Here is a 21,405-nt window from a genome sequence, read left to right as displayed (position 1 = left end):
ACCTTATAATAAGCACTATTTTCATAATACACACCCAGCACGGCTGGCGGAGTGATCTTCGGCGGAAGCACATGACCGAACAGCACCAGAGGTTAAGTTACCAACAGTCCATATAGAAGGTGACTCTCCTTTCATAAGCCATCAATGACAATCAAAAAGGCAAATAAAACTTTATTTTACAGCACCGTTTATTTTTTTAATTACAGTCCTCATGTAAGGCGCCTCTCTTTCCAAACAGCAATTCCCTTTGACCTTCGACCTCCAACGCCATTCCATCAAGCTATAAATGACCATCACAAATGTAAATAAAGTGACTTTATGATACAATGCAGTGTATTTCTTTCATTACAATACAATAGCACATAGAATAAGGTATGTTGTGTGTAGTTATTTATGCTTATTTAGTTGAAAAGTATATTTTATGGAAACCCGGGAACGGATTATTCCCATTTTAATGGTTTCCAATGGGATTTTTTTTAGATACACACTTTTCGCCTTACACACTCTGTCTGGGAACCAATTAAGTTTGTAAGTTGAGGTCTCACTGTACTGGCTGGGTTCTTTAAGATAAGACCTATGATTGTGTACATATACCTCACAATGTGAATATACACAAACAATTAAACATTAAACGTTGGCAATTTTTTTTATCCATTTCACACTTGATGTGGAATTGTTTGTTTTGAAGTTCAGGTGTCCGTAGAGAGCGGTGCAGCACCAGACAGTCAGAACTGGCTTCACACAAAATGTGGGTGGCGGGTGGGTGTGATTTTTTTTTTTACTGCCCTCCTCAGATGGCAGGATTGCGACGACATCACTTGTGACATTTCACACTCGGCCCATTTACTGCCTCATGGCAAATAAGACACTGCTCCCACACTACCATGTACACGCGTTGAGCAGTGACGTGCGGTGAGGTTCATGGATGGTGAGGCACTGACGTCATCACAGTCAGATTTACAAACATGAACTCTACAGAGTAGCTTATTCACCATTTGACTGACAACAGTTAGTGTTTTGTTTAAAATGTCATGTCAGCATTCTTTATATCAGCTGTAGCATAGAAAAAAAAGTTATTATCGTGTTACCTTTACTTATAAATGAAGTCCATGCTCCACTCCTTCTGAAGAAAGGCATCTATACCTTCTTTGTAGAAGCCTTCCTTATCTTCAATTGTAAAATTCTCTCTATTTCTTTCAAATTAGATATGTAATCTCCATTCTGAAAATAAGGCCAAGCAACACGAAAAAATTACTGGATGGCTGCACTTAACTTGCTAACTGTTTAGTGTAGCGTGCTCTCACTAATTCTATTATTCTGCAGCCGAGGAGGCGCAAGAATCTCTGTAATCACCAGCGCCATGAGGCAGGAGAACTGTGTGCCTCACCAATGCACACAGTTTTGATAAAAATAAAATAAACACCGTAGTGCAGTGTTTATAATGTACAGTGACTGTGCATTATATACACCAGCTAAAGTGGAGACATTTAGTTCATATACTCAAAGTTTTTGAGCACTTTAATAATGATATGCTGAGGGACAGCAATGCAGTCTCACTGCAGAGCAAGCCAGCACAGTTAGTCATTGCGCAATCCATGGTGAGGCTCATCCGGCTGCTGCCTCACTGCTCGTCTCTACTTAGTATTTGAAGGGTAAATGTGAAAATTCAGCGATTTTGAAAAAAATCCAAAAATGGTGAAGTTAAATGGAAAAGAACTTTAAAGTACAAATCACTAAATAAATATAACTGTTGAATTTATTCTTTCATTTGATATTTCCATGATGACAGGTGAGGCACGGCTTCACCTGCCTCCCCTGACTGCACGTCACTGGCGTTGAGTCAAGTACAGGAGCGCAAGACTCACGTGGGAGCTGAGCTGGGTCCACAGAGGCTCGTGCTTTGAAGCAGTCCTCATACTTTCTGTCCAGTCGACATGTTGGCAGGGAGAGTGCTCAGTCAGATAAATATGAGGCTTGCGATGCGGCCACAGAGACGAGACTGATGGGATCAATAAAGAACAACGTCACTGGGAAAACAAAGAGAGAGGATAAATATGGAGTGGCTAACCCAGAAACAGAGCAGCGAGACTGATGGGTAAAGAGGACTAGAGCTTCTCACTCTCACCATTGTAAAACAACCTGATTCGGTGTGATTTCCAAGCTGCTTACTGGATGCTGACTTGTTAGACTTTTCGACCGAGAGATATTTGTTGATCCTGCTTTATTCATGCTGCTCATTCGTTTTTCATTCATATGTGAGGAGAGTCGTTGTTTTTTATCTGCTCCTTATGCATCACACATCGCAAGAAGAAGAAGATGCATCACATGTGCATTTTACAAACACATTTTATTTGACTCTCGGTCGAATTAACAGAGTTCCACAAAAGGGAAAAGCAGTGAACTCTCTCACTTTTGGCAACTTCAAACTATGTTTTCACCATTTCCGGAAATACCTGTTGTGGTGGAGTCACATTGACTTGCTACCAATCCTAAACCGAGGCATAGTTTAACATTATCAATGAGATGACACTATTTATCAATGAATTCAAAGTAAAAGCATGAATAATTTCATGTTTGATGCATTAGCCATGACGCCAAATCTTCAAGGAGATTCCAATTTGAAGCTCTACTCTAAACCAGTTATACAAAAAAAAAGCTGCTATATTATTTTTTATACCAGATAATTTGATGTTCGTATAGTGTGTTATGGCAATGCGTTGGTGTCACTAAGCGGATACTTCGTGCCAATTACTTCGGCTTGATTTTGTCTCGTTTCGGTTTGTGACCTATGGGTAGCACTGTCGGGCCCCGCCTGCAACTGCGCAGGTCTTGGTCATTTTAATCAGTGGCAGTTAAAAGGACTCCTGACATGACCATTCAGTGTCGGGTCATTGTTTGTTTCACCCTGTTAGGTTCGTTTCATCTTGTCGTGTTTTACTCATGGTTTTGTTTGCTACTTGTGACCTCTTTGTTCCGATGACTTTGTTGTTTGAGATTTAGTTCCTGACAACTTTATTTAATCCCATTTTTCAAACACTGTGCACGCTGCTCCTACCATATGCCTGCTTTTTTTGGGTCCACCACCATCTTGCATATCGTACATATCATGCATGAATACATTTGGCCGAATATATTTTTGCTCCGTATATTTTTTTCTATATCTTCCTCATCCTATTTTGTGATTGCCGTTATCATCATCCGTCACCATATTGTCTTTCTCTCATCGATATCATCCATGGATTATTTCAATTTTCATCATCTTTTATGCCACACATTTTATACCAGTGTGAGATTTTTATATTTTGTTGTTTGTGTTCTCATCATCCATTTATTTTCTGAGTTGTGCACTTTTTATATTTATGTTTTAGGATCAAAGAAGGACCAAAGCCTCAGTCAGCGCAGTAAGTAAATTGCATTAACCAGAGTGCTTTGGGCTTTGACACTTCTTCCTGTCAGTCGGTGTTATGTGCTTCATTTGGCTCTGTCCCCTGCGTCATAGAGGAAGGAAATGTCACTAAATTCATGGAATGCAGCTGCTTGGAGTCAGAGAGCATCAATTTGTGTGCTAAACACACGACTTCCATGACATTAATGACAATGCCGTTTCCTTTTTTCGTATTCTTGTTAAAGTCAAACAAATGTCCCTACGTTTGTGGCTGATTCTTTCACCTTGTGTGTTGTCTGCACCTGGACTGGCTTGTGTCGCCTTGAAATAGAATCTCTACATCTTCCCAAATGCTAACTTCCTGTGCTCTGGATGTACTTAAACCAAATCTGCTGTCTGGTTGAACTTGACTCCCAGAGTGTCTCCTTTCCGCAGCTGAACATTTGAGGCTGCTCTCATTTCCATTGGCCTAGCGCTGCCTCACTTTAGCATTCCCTGTGTCTCTAGATTTCGATTCAACCATTGCTCCTTTGAGGAAGCGAGTTGCTTTTTTGCCATGTCCTTCTCTCTCTCTCTTCTGATTGTAGTGAATGTCCCCAAATATTGTTCACTTCCTGGAAATCACGCCCTCGCTTCTCAAAATACCTCACTGTTTTCCCAAGTGATGACTTGCTGCGCTGTACGTGTCATGCTTATTTGCTTATTTGAACAGGTGGTTTCCCTTTAGTGGGATCACTGAGCTGGTAAATAATGTTCTTCAGCCACAGCAAAAGTCCCAAAATGACAAGGAGCCTGAGCCAGACACGTAAGTAATAGATCAAACACCGTCTCCCTCACCAGGCGCACTGGCACAGCCATACAACCTGATACGGTAATACCGTACAGTAAAGATCTGGTGTTTTAAGCACCGAATTGATCTGTCAGTTTCTTAATCGTTACATCACTCCCATTCTCATTAAAACAATCATTTTCATTTGATTTGGAAGACTGCAGGAATATATGGTCGATTGACTTTAAATGGATGGAATTTTTACATACAATTAAAATACACCAATCTTCAGATTGGCATCAACATAAGAATAAGAATAAAAAATAAGAATCAGAAAAAAAAACTTTATTTGTCTAACAATGGAGAATTTACAGCAGCAAAGGTATGAAAGGAACAAGTAGAAGTACAAAAAAGTTTCAGATTTCTTCCTGTTTGGTACATGTGCCAAATTAAAACTATTGCAATCATCCAACTCAATGTGATTTCAATAGCTCAAGTAACTATAAAATACTGTTTCAAAAGCTTTTCTAAAAGGAGGCAACCTACTTGAAACTTCATACACAAACAATTTCCTCCTGAAGCAAATAACCAACCACTTGTGCCACCCTTTGCAGCATGGACTGAAATCAAGGTTTTGCTCTTTTGAACCTTTCAGAAGTTGACATGCTCAAATATTTTGTCATTATCCTTCTGCATAACCCCAGAGCGCTTGAGTTTGAGGACACAACTTAATGGCAGCCCATGTGCCAGCAAAATATTTTTATAGACAGCCACATTTTACATTTGATTAATGACGACCAGGCATCCAGGTCCTGATGGAATTAAGCAGCCCCAGACACATCACACTGCCCGCATCATATTTAACAAGGTATGATGTTGTTTTTATTTAATGAGTAGTTATAATTATTATATATAATTATTTTGTTGCCTGCTCGATGAGTTCTTCATTTTGTACAGTTGGAGTCGTTTTTTTGTTGCCCAATCAATCCTCGGATGTTTCACCAGTGTTCCCAATACAGTAAAGTCTCGTTATATCGATATCGGATATATCGATAGTCCCGGTTATATCGATATTTTTTCGGACTCCCTTGAATATCGATATAACGAGACTTTACTGTATTTTGTAGTGTTTCCCAGATTAACTGAGTTCATTCCCATTGTCCCCCGCCTCATGCCCGAAGACAGCTGGGATAGGCTGCAGCACCCCCCGCAACCCTAGTAAGGAATAAGCCGTACGGAAAATGGATGGATGGACGGATGGATTCCCATTGTTTTATTTTTTTGTCAGATATTTTAATGGATCCTGGCATGAAACTTACAAAGAAGAAAATATAGTAATAGTGGTAGAAGGAGGAGAAGAAGTAATGATGGTTGTGTTATTATTATTATTATTATTATTATTATTATTATTATTATTTTATTTATTATTCGTCTGTGTAAGTTCTCAGTCATACAGGTATGGTCCATCGATGAAAAGGTTTCTTCAGCTGTCATCTGTACTTCTTTGAAGGTGTCGGACGTTTCACCTCTTATCCAAGAAGCTTCGTCAGCAAACTAAAGTACCGCGATAGAGCAGCATCGGCTTCATGACAGTGTGTAGTTCACACCGGCTTTTAACATATTAGGCCATATGTACAAAAAAAAGACTCATTACGGGCAGAGCTCAGATGAAAGATGCTAGCATGTGGCGGTTCAATGAGCAGCATACATTATGATCACTGACAGGCAGTCTTGTCGACTTTAGGCTCTTTCGAGGAAGTATGCACATTAGGCTACACCTCTACAATTTCATAAGATCGAAAAGTGTCACGTTCTGGTTGGCGACCGATGGGTGGCGTTGTCGGCCCCGCCTGCAGCTGCACAGTTGTTGGTCGTTCCAATCAGTGGCAGTTAAAAGGACTCTCGCCACGAGCCTTCGGGGTCAAGTCATTGTATGTGTTTCCTTCACCTTGTCAGGTTTGTTTCATCTTGGATTTTTACTCATGGTTTTCTTTGATACTTTTTACCTTTCTGTTCAGATGACTGATGTCTGAGACTTTGTTCCTGTTGACATTTTAATACAATTGGTCAATTACACCCTGCTCCTCCCTCCTGTCTGCTTTTTTGGGGATCTACCACCATCACCACCTTGCAAACCATGACAAAAAGACCGTGTTTGAAAAGAGAATAGTGGCTTAAAATGCTAATCAATAAAGAGAAGGGTGTGTTTCGGATGGAATATTCTGCTGTTTTTTTTTTGCAATGAAATAGCAAATGAACTTTATTTGGTAGTTTCCGCTCCTTTATGACAGTTGCCATTTAAGTTGCTTATGTTTTCATCACCCTGCTATCAGACCTGTCGACAAATGAGATTCAGTGAGATATGTTGAACAAGGTGACATAGTAATCTCGGTTTGTTGATCACACAATGGCTTCGACACTTCTAATCCAGCAGTGCAACAAGGGTCATGATGCTGGCACACCTTCGTGTCTCGATGCCACACGCGCACCAACAAAAGCGTGCATGCAAACGCTCACACAAGTTACTTGCCAGGTTATGTGGATGGCTGCTATACTTAGCTACCAAAGCACTGGCTGAAGGCAAAGGAAGCACAAACGCAGACCTGTATGTGGTAAAAGGATAGCACTGTTCAATAATTCACTAGCACTAATGAATGTTGCAGAAGATATGTGGGGCGAAACCAATTCTAATCGCAATATTATGAAGTCATCCCGGTGTTTAGTTTCAAAGGAGACGATCCATTGACATGTGTCTTATATAATGCATGTGAAGAACGCATGTGTTTTCAGTAGCCTCAGTACGTGTCAAGAGTTCAGCATCTTTAAATGTTCACCTTCTGTGTCAGTAGGAGGCCATCTTAAGGACGGAGGTGGTAATGCAATGAGACGGATGTTTTGTGAAATACGTGTACCTATATGGCTCCACTCCCTGCGCTGGTTTTCATCAGACACTCCGGTTTCCTCATACAGTCCAAAAACATGCATGGCAGGCTTATTGAACGCTCAAATTTGTCTTTAGGTGTGAGTGTGAGTGTGAGCACAGTAGTTTGCTTATTTCTGTGCACACTGTGATTGGCTAACAACAGGTTCAGGGTGTCCCCTGCCAACTGCCCAAAAACAATTGGGATAGGTTCCAGCACTCCATACGACCCTTGTGTGGATTAAGTGAATCAGAAAATGAATGAATAAATGCATGTCCTTATGTTAACATTTATTTATTTTTCTTTCCATCTCATGTCAGTACGCTATTAGCATTCTGATGATGGTTTTGGCCATATGGTATATTCAATACATTTTCCAACAGAAATCATTCTCATTATCAGTGTCTGAAACTCATGACAAAAAGTTAGTGGACACCCGGGCAGACAACTCTGAAAAGTTGCCGGCCCGGCCATAAATTTGCCTTCCCCATTTTTCACAACTTAAAACACAAAAAGACATCTAATTGCAAAAAAAAAAATAAAAAACGTTGTTGTGAGGTAAATATCCCTCGCTGAAGATTTTACTCCAGTTGTCGTTGGCCGTCGTTGGCCGTCATGGTGCGTAATGCTTGCTTGTGTTGTCTGCTCAAACTCCTCTTTCGAAGCAACTTTCAAAACTCTCAAGTACACTTTTCAGTCAGGATGTAGTCCGAAACACGAAACAGGCTTGCGAAAGAGAAGTCCACGTGGCTTGTAGCGGTTTGTTTGTAGCTTTTTGTAGCAGATGACAACTGCTGAATGGCTTGCTTCTGCTTGTCCTCTTGAAGGCAAATCAAATCCTCTGTGTTGAGGACCTCATTATAGTCAGCAACAATCTCCTCGACGTCATCTGCAATTTCAAACACTGTCATTATATTAATCAGTTTGAGCGTTTGAATGCAAAACTACATCAGATGCCGTGACATTGCTGTTAAACTTGACGCTCAGTCATGGTTAGACCTGTTTAACACATGTCCTCCTATCTGCTTACAGGAAGTTGCACCAGCAGTTTGAATCATACAAGGACCAGGTCAAGAAGATGGGCGACGAGACAAAGCAGGCTCAGGAACAGAAGAGCGAAGCACCAACTTGCGGCATATGCCACAAAACCAAATTTGCTGACGGCTGTGGCCACCTCTGTTCATATTGCCAAACGAAATTCTGTGCTCGATGCGGAGGTCGAGTATCTCTGCGGTCAAATAAGGTAACGCTGATTCGCATGCCTGAATATATCCATTAATATCGACACACATGCACATGTCCTGCCCTGAAGCACATTTCTCCCGACGCTACACAGTGAAATCATAATCTGGGAATTGAGCCAGGGTTGTCTCTCATTGTAACAAAGATTTTTTTTCAATATTTTACTCTCGAGAAGAGACCGTCTACATTCTCTACAACATTGCTGTTATGTTCAGTGTTAACTCAATGGGCTCTATTTTTGTGCCAAATGAAATTTTGGCGGGAGTTGCGGGGTTAATCTCTAGGGGCAGGATCGAGTTTTGCTATTTGAGCGTTTTAAAAAGGGCATTTTGAAATATCTCTTTGGAATGTACTGTATTCAATAACATATAGTTTGAACATCGTTTGCAAATCATTGCTTTCTGTTTTCATTTATTTTTAACACAGCGTGCCAACTTCGTTCAAATTGAGTTTGACAACTGTAGCGCTAATTTATTTGTACTTTTTGCATGTTCATGCTGAATAATTGTTTTGCTGTATCTCACCTTTGGAGGATACTACCAGTATTCCAAAGTGCTTCTTAGTGCCTACATACTATACTTTTTGCATGTTCACGCTGAACAATTGTTTTGCTGTATCTCACCATTGGAGGATACTACCAGTATTCCAAAGTCCTTCTTAGTGCCTACATACTATATGTACCCAAACACCCCGAGACTCGGTCCAAGATTTTAACATTGGATGGGTGAAGATATTGATCATCATCTTAAATGTTTCTGTGCCAGCTGATCCACAAGAATTGATGTGAGACCATGTCACTGACATGCCTCTTACTGAAACTCACAATCTTTTCCTCTTTCTTTTTACTTTTATTTTCTTTCTTTCTATCTTTCTGCTGCATTCCTGCTATTGTGGAATTGCAACAGGAGGACAAAGTGGTTAGCAACATCCTTTTCTGCATTTTTTGGGAATGTGTCTAATACGTTGTAACTGTGACAACACACACATCCAGCAGCCAAAAACAGTCCAAAACCAACAATACTGTACTGAAAAGCAATCCGTGTGAGCATTTAACCTAACACTGTAATAAATACCATAGCCCAATCAGAACAATCAGTCATGTTTCATTTGATTGGAACTATCTCATCAGTGTATCTATCATTCTGTAGAAAAACTCGAGAGATTGGAATAAAACATTTTTGAAGATAAATATCATAGATGTGAGGAGTGAATGCTAACGTTAATTAAAATGACACATATTTGTTTTGTCATTATGTCTGCATGAACAGATTGTGCAGAATGGTGTGAGAGACATCGATCTTCATATAAGTTCCAGTTCTAACATGATTTCGTTTGTATTTGCAGACTCCCTGCAAAGGGTACTCAAAAGATCTAGGCCCTCAAAAATTGCAGCAACAGTATAGCAAAACACTAAAAAGTATTTTATTTTGCTTTTCGTAGATAGTTGCGAGACCTACACGGCAGTCATGGCACATTTGTAGGGTTGGCAAATGGAACGATGAAAGGGCCACTTTGGGAATAGAAGCAATGATACCCCTCGCTCAGTCGTTAGAAGGCCGTTTTACCCCCAAGGTCAACCATCAACACACACTGTGCATGCTGCCGTTAAATATTAATGTGATGTTGTACAAAATGGATTGTCATGAATGGGTTGATGTGTACAGAGATGATAAGCTACAACTCCTGGGAAATGCATAAACAGTACAAGATTTGACATTTTGCCAGCTTTCAAGTGCATTTGGATGATACGCGCGCACACACACAGACACACGCACACGCATACTTAGCAGATTTCCAAATTCACAGGCTGCTCTCAAGCTAAATGCTAACATAAGAGGCAGAAAAACTTCCTTGGCAAACTAAGAGAAATTGGCCCTGCTTTTACCATCATTTAAACCACGGGGCAGTTGCTATTTTAACATAAAAACCTCAGTCAAATTTTGAATCCGATTTTCTTTATCTTTGTTTTGAAGCTCTTTTTATCCTTCATATAAATTGGCCTTTCCTTCCGCCTTCTGTATCCAAAAAGCACCGGCCTCTGTTCCCACCCTAAAAATGGTCTGGATCTGTCTGTGCAGAGTGGCACAAAGTACAGCTTACAAACTTAATTGGTTCCTAGAAAGTGTGCGTAAGGCAAAAAGTTTGTCTGCCAAACATTTATTTCCCATAAGAAACAATTAAAAGTGAGAATAATCCGTTCCCAGGTCCCCATAAAACATAATTTTCTACTAAATATGACTTAAAACTAGACAAAATATACCTTATTTTATGTATATTAAATGTGCTATTGTGTTGTAATTAAAGAAATAAACGGTACTGTATAATAAATATCATTTTATTTACCTTTGTGAGGGTAGTTGTCAATGGATGGTAGAAATGGTCGACTTAGCGTAATGGTACTGGGACAGCGAAGTGACACAAACGCACACCTCGTTCGTGTTTCTTGATGTACCTTCTTCTCTTCGACGGTGATTTTTTTTTGTGTCCTCTTCAGCTTAACAGTAGTGTAGCATATTTATGCCACACTGCCACATGTCGCGGCAGTGTCGTAAAGCAGGGTTGTTGACAGCACCAAGTTGATAATGACAGTTGTAAATAAAGACCTTTGACAGGCAAGTCGTCTCCTCCCGTTCCTCCGACATAACAAGTAGCCTGTGGTGGGGTCTTTTTCGGTCCCATAATAGCAAAAGTACTCCACTCGATAACAAATCACGTCTGCACTCAAAGGGGTGTGGAAAACTAGTCCGCCATCCACCGTGGCGCTGTTCGACCGTGTGGTTTGGTGTTCTTCCGCCGACCACTAGTCCGCCAGCCATCGTGGCGCTCCGTGTGGTTTACTTTGTTTGCCGAAAACGAGTTTGTATGCCAGGATTATACTCTTGCGAATTTAATGCTCGTAAGGTGAAAAGTTTGTAAGCTAAAACGTTCTTAAACCGAGGTATCACTGTACCTGTACATCAGTGAGACATCATTGAAATAGAATGAATGACATCAAATATTGGTATGAAATGTCACTGATTGATATATTCGTAGTTACCAGTGCAACAGCTGTTTCTGTGGCCAGACTCAGTTTAAGTTCCTACCTTTTTCTTCTGCGTTCGAATCATTACTCCTATTGGCACTGAGTGGTGAACATTTTCACGTGTTGCATTCTGTCATGGGTTGTCAGCGTTTGTTCAAGGTTGCAAACGTTCATTAAACGTGTGGCAAATTGTTACAACCTTGAACGAACCCTAATGTGAACGCATTTTGCTACCTGCATTTTGCTCCCGGCAGTCACAAATGTTCACCCTTGATTGGGATCTGGGCTTTAGTGGTCATTGGAAGTGACTGTCACTTAGCAACCTTTCGTACCGCTTTTTTGGGATTAGCCGGATAATTTCTTGCTCTGCCCCTCCATAATGTGGGACCGCCATTCAAGTTGCATTGTGTGTCAGTGAAGGGAAAAGCTGGAAGGATAAGAAGAAGATTTTCTATTCAAAATCAACCAACATATTTGAAATTACGTCTGTTTGTTGTTTAACCACTTAGAGTATAGGCCAGGCGTCTGCAACCCGCGGCTCCGGAGCCGCATGTGGCTCTTTCACCCCCCTGCTGCGGCTCCCTGCGGCTTTAGAAAATAAATAATGAGTATTTAATTTAATGTATATTATTTTAGTTCGTTCGTTTTTAAAATGTAACTCTAAATTTGAAGATTATGGTGATTATAAATAATACAAAATAAAACGTATTCCATTTTTTTGTCACTCATAATATACGTCACAACCATCGACAGTGGGTGTATATCCGGTCACAACCGCCAAATTGCGCACGATTTCTTGAATTTTTCGACAACCAGGTTGGCCAACTATGGATACATCTAAGAAAAGAAAAGTGTCTGAAGAAAACAGAACGTTTAATGATACGTGGGCAGATTTGTTCGCCTTCACTGCTGACGAGACGGGTTTACCGGTATGCTTAATATGTAATGAGAAGTTAGCGTCTTTTTCCAGAGTTTAAAATGTTTTTGTTGCGTGCAGAAATGTAATTTTGCTTCTCTGTAACAGTTCATTGATTCATAAATGCAACACACTATAGTTTGTTTATGCATATATCAAGGTAAAAAAACAATGCTGAGAAGATGCAGTGTTGTCTTCATTTTAAATGTCAAAAGGATTTTGTGGCTCCCAGTGTTTTCTTTTCTGTGGGAAATGGGTCCAAATGGCTCTTTGAGTCGTAAAGGTTGCCGACCCCTGGTATAGGCTATGTCATTGTAAGCCAGTGGTCACCAAACTACGGCCCGCGGGCCTTATGCGGCCCGTCAGCACATTTGGCCCGGCCTCCTGAACAATACCAGAGATGCTATCAGATTTTATTCCCATTTGGCCTCCAGAAAAAAAAATCCTTTTACAAGACAAAGATCCGTTTTCGATCATTATCTGTTCCTATTTTAATCAATGTAATCAATGTATGTCGTTTATAATCGTGATTGAACAATACCAACACGCCTGCTCGCGATAGAACGCTAAAGGAGTCGGTCACAATGCGACGCGACACAAGAAAGTGACGTATGAGGAAGTGGAGGGGAGTCCGGTGGTACATTCAGGTGCGCTCAGTTTGGCGCCCGATTTGGTCCCAGACCTGTTTTCTGTCGTAAACCTTCCTGTCAAAGAGAGAATGGAATAATGGTGAAAAGGTTGGGTAAGAGAAACATTTCTTCAGAATGCAGGGTATTTAACCTGCAGACTATTTTTATGTTCAATGCAAAGAAAAGGCTCTTTGTCCCATCTGTCAAGAGGCGGTGGTGGTATTCAAAGAATACAATCTTCGCCCACACAATGAATCCCATCACAAAGACATGTACGATAGCTTGCAAGGCCAAATACGAGCAGACAAACTCTCAAAGCGAAAAGTGGACTACTATCTCAGCAGAATACATTTGTACGCCAAGCTCAGCTGAAGAAGGCATCCGTTCGGGCCAGCTTTCGGGTTTCTAAGCTGATAGCAAGCAGTGGTAAGCCTTTCACGGACGGAGAGTTTGTTAAGTCGCGGAGGTGTTGTGTCCCGAGAAGAAAGATGCATATAATGCCGTAGGTCTGTCGGCGAGTACAATCAGCAGATGCGGTGAAGAAATCGGGATGAATGTATATGCCCAGCTGCAGCAGAAGACGAAAGAATTTCACTTTTTTCATTAGCACTGGACGAGAGCACGGACGTGCAAGATACAGCGCAACTGCTCGTTTTTATTCGTGGAGTTAGCGCAAACCTTGAGATATGCGAGAAGCTGGCAGCCCTCCAAAGTCTCAAAGTGACTACAACGGAAGAGGATATTTTTGACCAAGTGTACCAAACCATGGAGAAGTTGGACCTGAGTTACACAACTGTGATGGTCTGAAAGACGCATTCAAGCCCAACAGTCTCATTGACTTCTATGCCGCCCTCCCAAACATCAAAAAACACGCAATGAAAATGTCCACCGTTTTTGGCAGCACGTATATCTACGAGAAATCGCATGTAACTACTGAAATCTCCGATGAGATCAAGATTGACAGAAGAACATCAGTGCTTGAGACTGGCTGTAACTCGAATGGAACCTGATATTTAACTTCTCACCAGCCAGACGCAGACCCACAGTTCACACTGATGAACACGTAGGTAAGCTCACTTTTCTGACTTGAATGAGTCATTCTGAGCATAAATAAATATAATCATAATAAAATCTACTGGGATAAAATCCATCTTTACAGCCATACTGGTAGTGAAATGTATTGTGCAGTGTAGGTGCTGTATCACTTAGTTCACTTTCTCAACCTGCTTCCTTTGCGGTTTTCACAGGGAAGTTGATGAGAGAGTGCTGCAAACAGCGGTGTCTACAAGCCTACTGGAACCTACAAAAGGATTAGAAGGAAGGAACACAAGAACTTTAAGAGACTGCTCATGTGTCAGAGAGATTCTGCTCTGACAACTGAGCTGAACTTTTATCTGTTAAGATTGTGCATGGCACAACAGAAAGTTAATGTTCCATGGCTTTTTTCAATGAAGAACACAGAGAGAGTTATTTAGTTATTATTTACTTCATAAATAGTGTTATTTATTTTCAGATTTTTTTTTCTGTGAAGGGAGGGTTATTTAGTTATTTATTTCATTAATAGTGTTATTATTTGTTTCCTGACTTTTTTCTGTCAAGAACCTGGAAAGGGTTATTTGGGTGTGTGGCTTTCTGGATAACAATTTTTTAAGCTCCCCTACGATCGTCACACTTTTTCTGTTACAAACTGACACCCCATCATAGAAGGGAAAAGTTATGTGGCCCTCACAGGAAAAAGTTTGGGGACCCCTGTTGTAAGCAATCAACGCACTATTTGTTGTTCGTGCCACTGCAACCAGATGGCCTCGTTTACAGTAGCGGTCTCTTAGTTTGAATGGACCAGGCAGGGCAGAGGTCACGTGGTGTTGGCAGTGGTGCTAACATTGCTGTTCTGAGTTATATACAACTGGTTGTCAAACAATGTCGCTGGTAATCTGAAACATGACATTCATCGAGGCGGAGATGCTGCTACGGGGTTGATCCTTTTCGGCAAAAAGAGTATGCCAGCACTGTTTTTGATTGGGCGGAATCTCAGTGCCATTTTACTGTCATTGTTGGACAGCTCCGGGGTACTTGTGTTTTATTGCGCCTGTAATGCTTGCTTTGTTCAGCGGAGAGGTCGGTGCTGTTGGACGGTCTGCGGCCGGATGGATACGTGGCTCTTGGAGCCCGCAAGGAGAAGAAAGGAGCGTCAGCGGACGGCGCCAATGCATATGTCAAACCGTTGCGTCTTGGAATTGAAGCGGATTACGTGGCACAGGAGATGGGAAATCTCTTTTTGTCAATGGATGTGACAGCTTCGTGTTTGCTCCAATGTAAGCCGACAAAAGGATACAGTGATACCTCAGTTTACAAACTCCTTGGCTTACGAACTTTTCGGTTTACGAATGTTACATTTATGAAAATGTTACCTTGGCATATGAACTATTTTATATAACGAGCCCGTTCTCTGAACAAGAAAATGGTGTCCGACTGTTTTGTCCTCTATTCTGCGCCCCTAGTCTTCGGTTAAAGCCACGTGATTGGTCAAGAACGCAGCAGTGAGGGGGTGTGGGTTACAGACAGAGAGAGAGTGAAGGTGTTCTCCCAAAAACAAAATGGCGTCTTCGGTTAAAGCCATGTGATTGGTCAAGAACGCAGCAGGGGGGGGGGGAGATTAAACATTAAAGAGACAGGCAGACGACAGAGAGAGAGAGAAAACACACACACACAAAAGGGAGACGACAGATCTTGAAACAAAAAGAAAACAAAAGTGAAAAAAAACAAGCGAAATGGTGAGAAAATGGATAGTCAGTAGCTGTGATGGAGTCTATTGTAGGTATTGTTTCAGGAGTTACTGAGAAATTTAAACCTTTGGTTAGTACCACCTTTTCTGTCTCTGAGAGATCTCTGTCTGCAAATGTTTGATCCAATTCTCCCGAGAAATCTGCTCATACCTAATTTTTCCCGTGTTTACAAGTAGCTGTGATTGTTTCTGTAAAAGTAATTTTTGAAATGTACCCTTTTGTCTCTCTTTGGTTTTGCTGTGGTGCCTCATGTATCCGGATTTGGTAAATTCGCACACTTCCTGATAGGACTGTGTGTTTTTTATCTCTATGTTAAGTCTCTTAATTCGCAAATTTAGTATTTTCCTAGTATAATTTTGTTGCATTTTATCGGCTAAGTATCCGGGTTCCAGGGGTGATTGCTTCGAGCATTTAGGAATTAACCGGCTCTGTCTACATCTAAGATTGAATCTGAGGTGGTTCTTTAAGTCAGCTAATTTAAAAGTGGCCTTTTCTAAGTTACGTACCAGCAGAAGGATGTATCTCCCAAAGTTGGTAGCAATACGTCTGTGTAAGCTCTCAGTCGTACAGGAGTGGTGCATCGATGAAAATGTTTTTTCAGCCGTCATCTCTGCTTCTTTGAAGGTGTCGGACGTGTGGCCATAGGCCATATATATATATATATATATATATATATATATATATATATATATATATATATATATATATATATATATATATATATATATATATATATATATATATATATATAGTAACGTGTCGTTATCTCGATATCGGTTATATCGGATATATATATATATATATATATATATATATATATATATATATATATATATATATATATATATATGTCTCAGGTTGGGGGGAGCAGAGGACTACGCCCTGCAGCTCCACTGATTGTTCCTATTGGTCTGACTAACGAGTGGCCTGATTGCCCCACTTCGACCGGTATCACCTCATCATCAGAGGGAGTAGTCCTCTGCCCCCCAACCTGAGACCAGGGACCTATCATAGCAGAGTCCGGCACCGCCATGTCTTGACAGTGGGATATATATATTTAGTTTGCTGATGAAGTTTCTTGGATAAGAAGCGAAACGTCTGACAACTTCAAAGAAGTACAGATGACCGCTGAAGAAACCTTTTCATCCTTGGCTTACGAACTTAATTGGTTCCCAGACAGAGTGTGCAAGGCGAAAAGTGTGTATCCCCCCCAAAAGAAATCCAATAGGAAACCACTAAAATGAGAATAATCCGTGCCCAGGTTTCCATAAAATATAATTTTCAATAAATAAGCCTTAAAACTACACACAACATACCTTATTCTATGTGTAATAAATGTGCTATTGTATTGTAATAAAAGAAATACACTGCACTGTATAATAAAGTCACTTTATTTACATTTGTGATGGTCATTGATGGCTTTATGGAATGGCGTTGGAGGTCGGAGGTCAGAGGGAATTGCTGTTTGGAAAGAGAGTCACATTCCATAACGACTGTAATTAAAGAAATAAACTACTGTAAAATAAAATTGTTTAATTTACCTCTATAATGGTCATTGATGGCTTGATGGAATGGCATTGGAGGTCGGAGGTCAGAGCGAATTGTTGTGTGGAAGGAGAGGCACATTACATGAGGACTGTAATTAAGGAAATAAACTACTGTAAAATAAAGTTTTATTTACCTTTGTGATGGTTGTTGGCTTATGGAAGGAGAGTCACCTTCCATAAGACTGTTGGTAACTCAACCTCTGGTGTGGCTTCTCTTCTTTGCTTCTTTGGAGACTCCTCATCATTTTTGCTGATTAAAACCCTCTTAATTGACACCTGTTGCTTTCTGACTTTTAAGGTCTTACGAAGTTGAGGCATCACATTATCGTTCATCATGTTGATGATTCTCATAGCCACAGTCTTTTCTGGATGGAACTGTTCAATAAAAGCCTGCGCATCCACTTTGCCAACATTGCCTTGATGAGCTCACTTGATGCTGCAGCCATCGCCTCATCCTCGCCCTCAGATGTTCTCGAACCATCCGTTGCTGGCTTTAAAATTCTCAATAAGCGCCGAACTTCCAGGTTGCTGCATGGCGATATCGGCGTGAATTAGCCGTGCTTTCTCGCATATAATTGCTTTTATTCACGCTGTCGCCGGATAGCTGTTTTTCGTTAATCCAGATTAACAGAGGTTTTTGAACTTCTTCGATTGCCCGATACCGTTGCTTTGACAGCACGGAAACACCTTTTGCAACAGACGCACCTTTGATGGCTTCTGTGTTGCGAAGAATGGTAGCAATGGTTGACTTAGCATAGCCGTACTGGGCCACTAAATCACACAAACGCACACTTCGTTTGTGTTTTTCAATGATCTCCTTCTTCTCCTCGACAGTGATTTTGTTTTGTGTCTTTTCGACTGAACACAAGCCTGTGGTGCGGTTTTTTTTCGGTCCCATAATAGCAACATTATCTGCAAATAGCTCCTTGGAGGCGATCGATGTGTGAATTCAGAGGGGGTGTGGAAAGGTGCACCGCCTGGAGCGCTGTTCGGTCGTGTGCTTCCGCCGAAGATCCGAAGATCACTCCGCCAGATCCGAAGATCCCTCCGCCAGCTGTGGTGGGTGTGTATCGTGAAAAGTAGTACGTATTTCAAGGTTCAATTTTCATAAATTTGACGTTCTTAAACCGAAAAGTTCGTAAGGTAAGGTGTTCGTAAACCAAGGCCCCACTGTATTATACCGTACAGTTTATTTCTGTAATTATAATACCATAGCACATTTATTAGACATAAAATAAGCTATATTTTGTGTAGTTTTGTGTAGGATTAGAAAATTAGAAAGTAGAAAACTATGTTTTATTGGGACCTGGGAACGGATTATTCTCATTTTAATGGTTTCCTGTGGGAAATTGATTTTTGGGATACACACTTTTCACCTTACACAATCTGTCTGGGAACCAATTAAGTTCGTAAGCCAAGGTATCACTGTATTTCATTTCATCTTGTTTCAAACCATTCTGGTTTCAGTGTGCATGTGTCCGTCTGAAAACCACTTCTGGGTGTAGTGTACCCCACCCACTACCCAAAGTCACCCTGGATCTGCATCAGCTCGCCTGTGATTGTCATGAGGATAAAGCTGTTCAGATAGCACTGTAGATGGATGTATGCTGTCTAATGTTTGTTTCCATTGATTGTCGTTGATGAAAAGGTTTCTTCAGCCGTCAGCCGTACTTCTTTGAAGGTGTCGGACGTGTCGCTTCTCATCCAAGAGGCTTTGTCAGCGTACTAGTTTTGCTGGTAGCTCTGGCCTTCTGTCTATCTATCTATCTATCTATCTATCTATCTATCTATCTATCTATCTATCTATCTGTCTGTCTGTCTGTCTGTCTGTCTGTCTGTCTGTCTGTCTGTCTGTCTGTCTGTCTATCTATCTATCTATCTATCTATCTATCTATCTATCTATCTATCTATCTATCTATCTACAGTAAAGTCTCGTTATATCGATATTCAAGGGAGTCCGAAAAAATATCGATATAACCGGGACTATCGATATATCCGATATCGATATAACGAGACTTTACTCTATCTATCTATCTATCTATCTATCTATCTATCTATCTATCTATCTATCTATCTATCTATCTATCTCTCTCTCTCTCTCTCTCTCTCTCTCTCTCTCTCTCTCTCTCTCTCTCTCTCTCTCTCTCTCTCTCTCTCTCTCTCTCTCTCTCTCTCTCTCTCTCTCTCTCTCTCTCTCTATCTATCTATCTATCTACAGTAAAGTCTCGTTATATCGATATTCAAGGGAGTCCGAAAAAATATCGATATAACCGGGACTATCGATATATCCGATATCGATATAACGAGACTTTACTCTATCTATCTATCTATCTATCTATCTATCTATCTATCTATCTATCTATCTATCTATCTATCTATCTATCTATCTATCTATCTATCTATCTATCTATCTATCTATCTATCTATCTATCTATCTATCTATCTATCTATCTATCTCTGTCTGTCTGTCTGTCTGTCTGTCTGTCTGTCTGTCTGTCTGTCTGTCCGTCCGTATGTATGTAACATGTCAATCTGTGCATAAAAAAACAGGTACTGACGGGTTGTGTGAGCGATTTTGTTTTAAATGTATGCTCATTCCCGTGTGTCTGAGCTTCAAACAGGGCACATAAATATTCATGAAGTCTATTATTATTGCTGGCACAGACTAAAATTAGACGCTCATTAAAATGTAATTCACCACGTGCAGCCCCCGTTGGATCATGTGATCGTAGCTGATTGCCTTATTTTCATCATCTGCACGTGTAGCGCATCACACTACAGTCATATTGAGACATTCTGCTTTTCAGAACATAGTACTCCTTTTACGGGCAGACCCCAAAACAAAACCACAAAAAGATATACGCAGGCTTAAAACATAATTGTTTATATTTAGATAGGTATGGCCTGGAACAAAGATGCCCTGGGAATCTGGATACAACATTCATCCTTTAAATCCATTATTCATTGGCTGAACATCACAGCATAAAGTGACTGCAGCTCCCCAGCTGTGGCAATAATTTTCTCCGGAGTGTGCTGCTCATCCGGGTGTGGTCCAGCCCGAGATGTTCTGAGAAGGGCTCCACTCACTGAACAATGAGTCTTTTAATGAGAAGTTCAGCTCATCTCAGTGCAGGTCAAGGAGAGATTCCACTCTGCAATACGATACCTATGACACCTCATTTAATGCCCCATCAATATTGCATCGGATGGCATCTCCACTCTGCCTTTGTACCTTAATTATTTTGGGGACTTTTTCACAGAAGTCTTTCATCAAATGTATCTGTCAGAATACCTACACTCTAAAATAATCGGTCTTCCTCACTTTTGAATGATATTCACACAGCACTGATGACAATAATGTTTTGTCTTTGATGGAAATCTTGCTTGATACTGTAGTTATAATTTCACGCATATCAAAATACCTGCTTTGATCCGAGCCATTGGCATATTCCCAGGTGACAGTATTTGCAAGTCATTGACAAGTATCAGAATCTGAATATTACACACAAGTAATGTATCTCTGGTCGTTTTAGCCACTCCAATATTATAGCAAATAAACCACCGTAATAAAATATCCATTTAAGACATTAGCACAGAAGTGTGTAATGATTCAACAATTGACCATTAATGGGGTGGTACTGAACAATGTACATAATGCAGTTCATATTGTCCTGAGTTTGTTAGTAAGACTATCAGAAATAACATTTTTGTTTCACCATACCAATATAATGTTTCAGCAAGAAAACATTCAGTGCTGATGAAATGCCTTGCCAAAGGAAAACAAATGTAAAAGACAACCAAGACATAACTCCCCTTTTCGAGATAAATGAATATGATGGATTTGATGAACATGGAGATAGGCTCTCAATGCGAAAACCCAGTGAATACCTGCAAGCGATGCTGCTGATTCACTCTCGGTTCATGTCAAGTCATGTTTGCACTGCCGTTTATTGGCCACAAGGAGCCGCTCACTGCTCTTCGCTCCTGCTCTTGCTGAAAAGGTTCTTTGCAACCACATGAGAAATGTCAATTTTAAAGACAGCGAAAGAAGGAGCCTTTTTATGTGACTGATATCACTTTTAACGTGTTTTGTTTAAAATGTCATGTTGTCACGGTTTGCGAGGTGGTGATGGCGGGTGCGGATCCCAAAAAGCAGGCAGTAGGGAGCAGGAGGTTGTTTGACAAATT

General features: G+C 40.6%; 1 protein-coding gene across 15 annotated transcripts in view; it reads left to right on the top strand.

Annotated features, from left to right (window-relative positions):
• rims2a (regulating synaptic membrane exocytosis 2a) overlaps positions 1–21,405 on the top strand; it is a 147,395-nt gene that overhangs the window by 17,995 nt on the left and 107,995 nt on the right. For 10 of the 15 annotated variants that reach the window (XM_088997753.1, XM_088997750.1, XM_088997762.1 and 7 more), the window contains exons 3-5: positions 3,369–3,401; positions 4,098–4,190; positions 8,108–8,318. In XM_088997753.1, the coding sequence (XP_088853879.1) occupies positions 3,369–3,401; positions 4,098–4,190; positions 8,108–8,318 (337 nt within the window). The remainder of the gene's footprint in view (positions 1–3,368; positions 3,402–4,097; positions 4,191–8,107; positions 8,319–21,405) is intronic. The other 5 variants (XM_088997769.1, XM_088997758.1, XM_088997756.1 and 2 more) reach the window with 1 other exon arrangement.

Source organism: Hippocampus bargibanti, linkage group LG06 (genome assembly GCF_051943395.1).
Source record: "Hippocampus bargibanti isolate YZ-2025 linkage group LG06, ASM5194339v1, whole genome shotgun sequence".
Classification (NCBI taxonomy): Eukaryota; Metazoa; Chordata; class Actinopteri; order Syngnathiformes; family Syngnathidae; genus Hippocampus; species Hippocampus bargibanti.
Note: the sequence above shows the minus strand (reverse complement) of the source record. Positions and strands in the feature narration are given on the sequence as shown.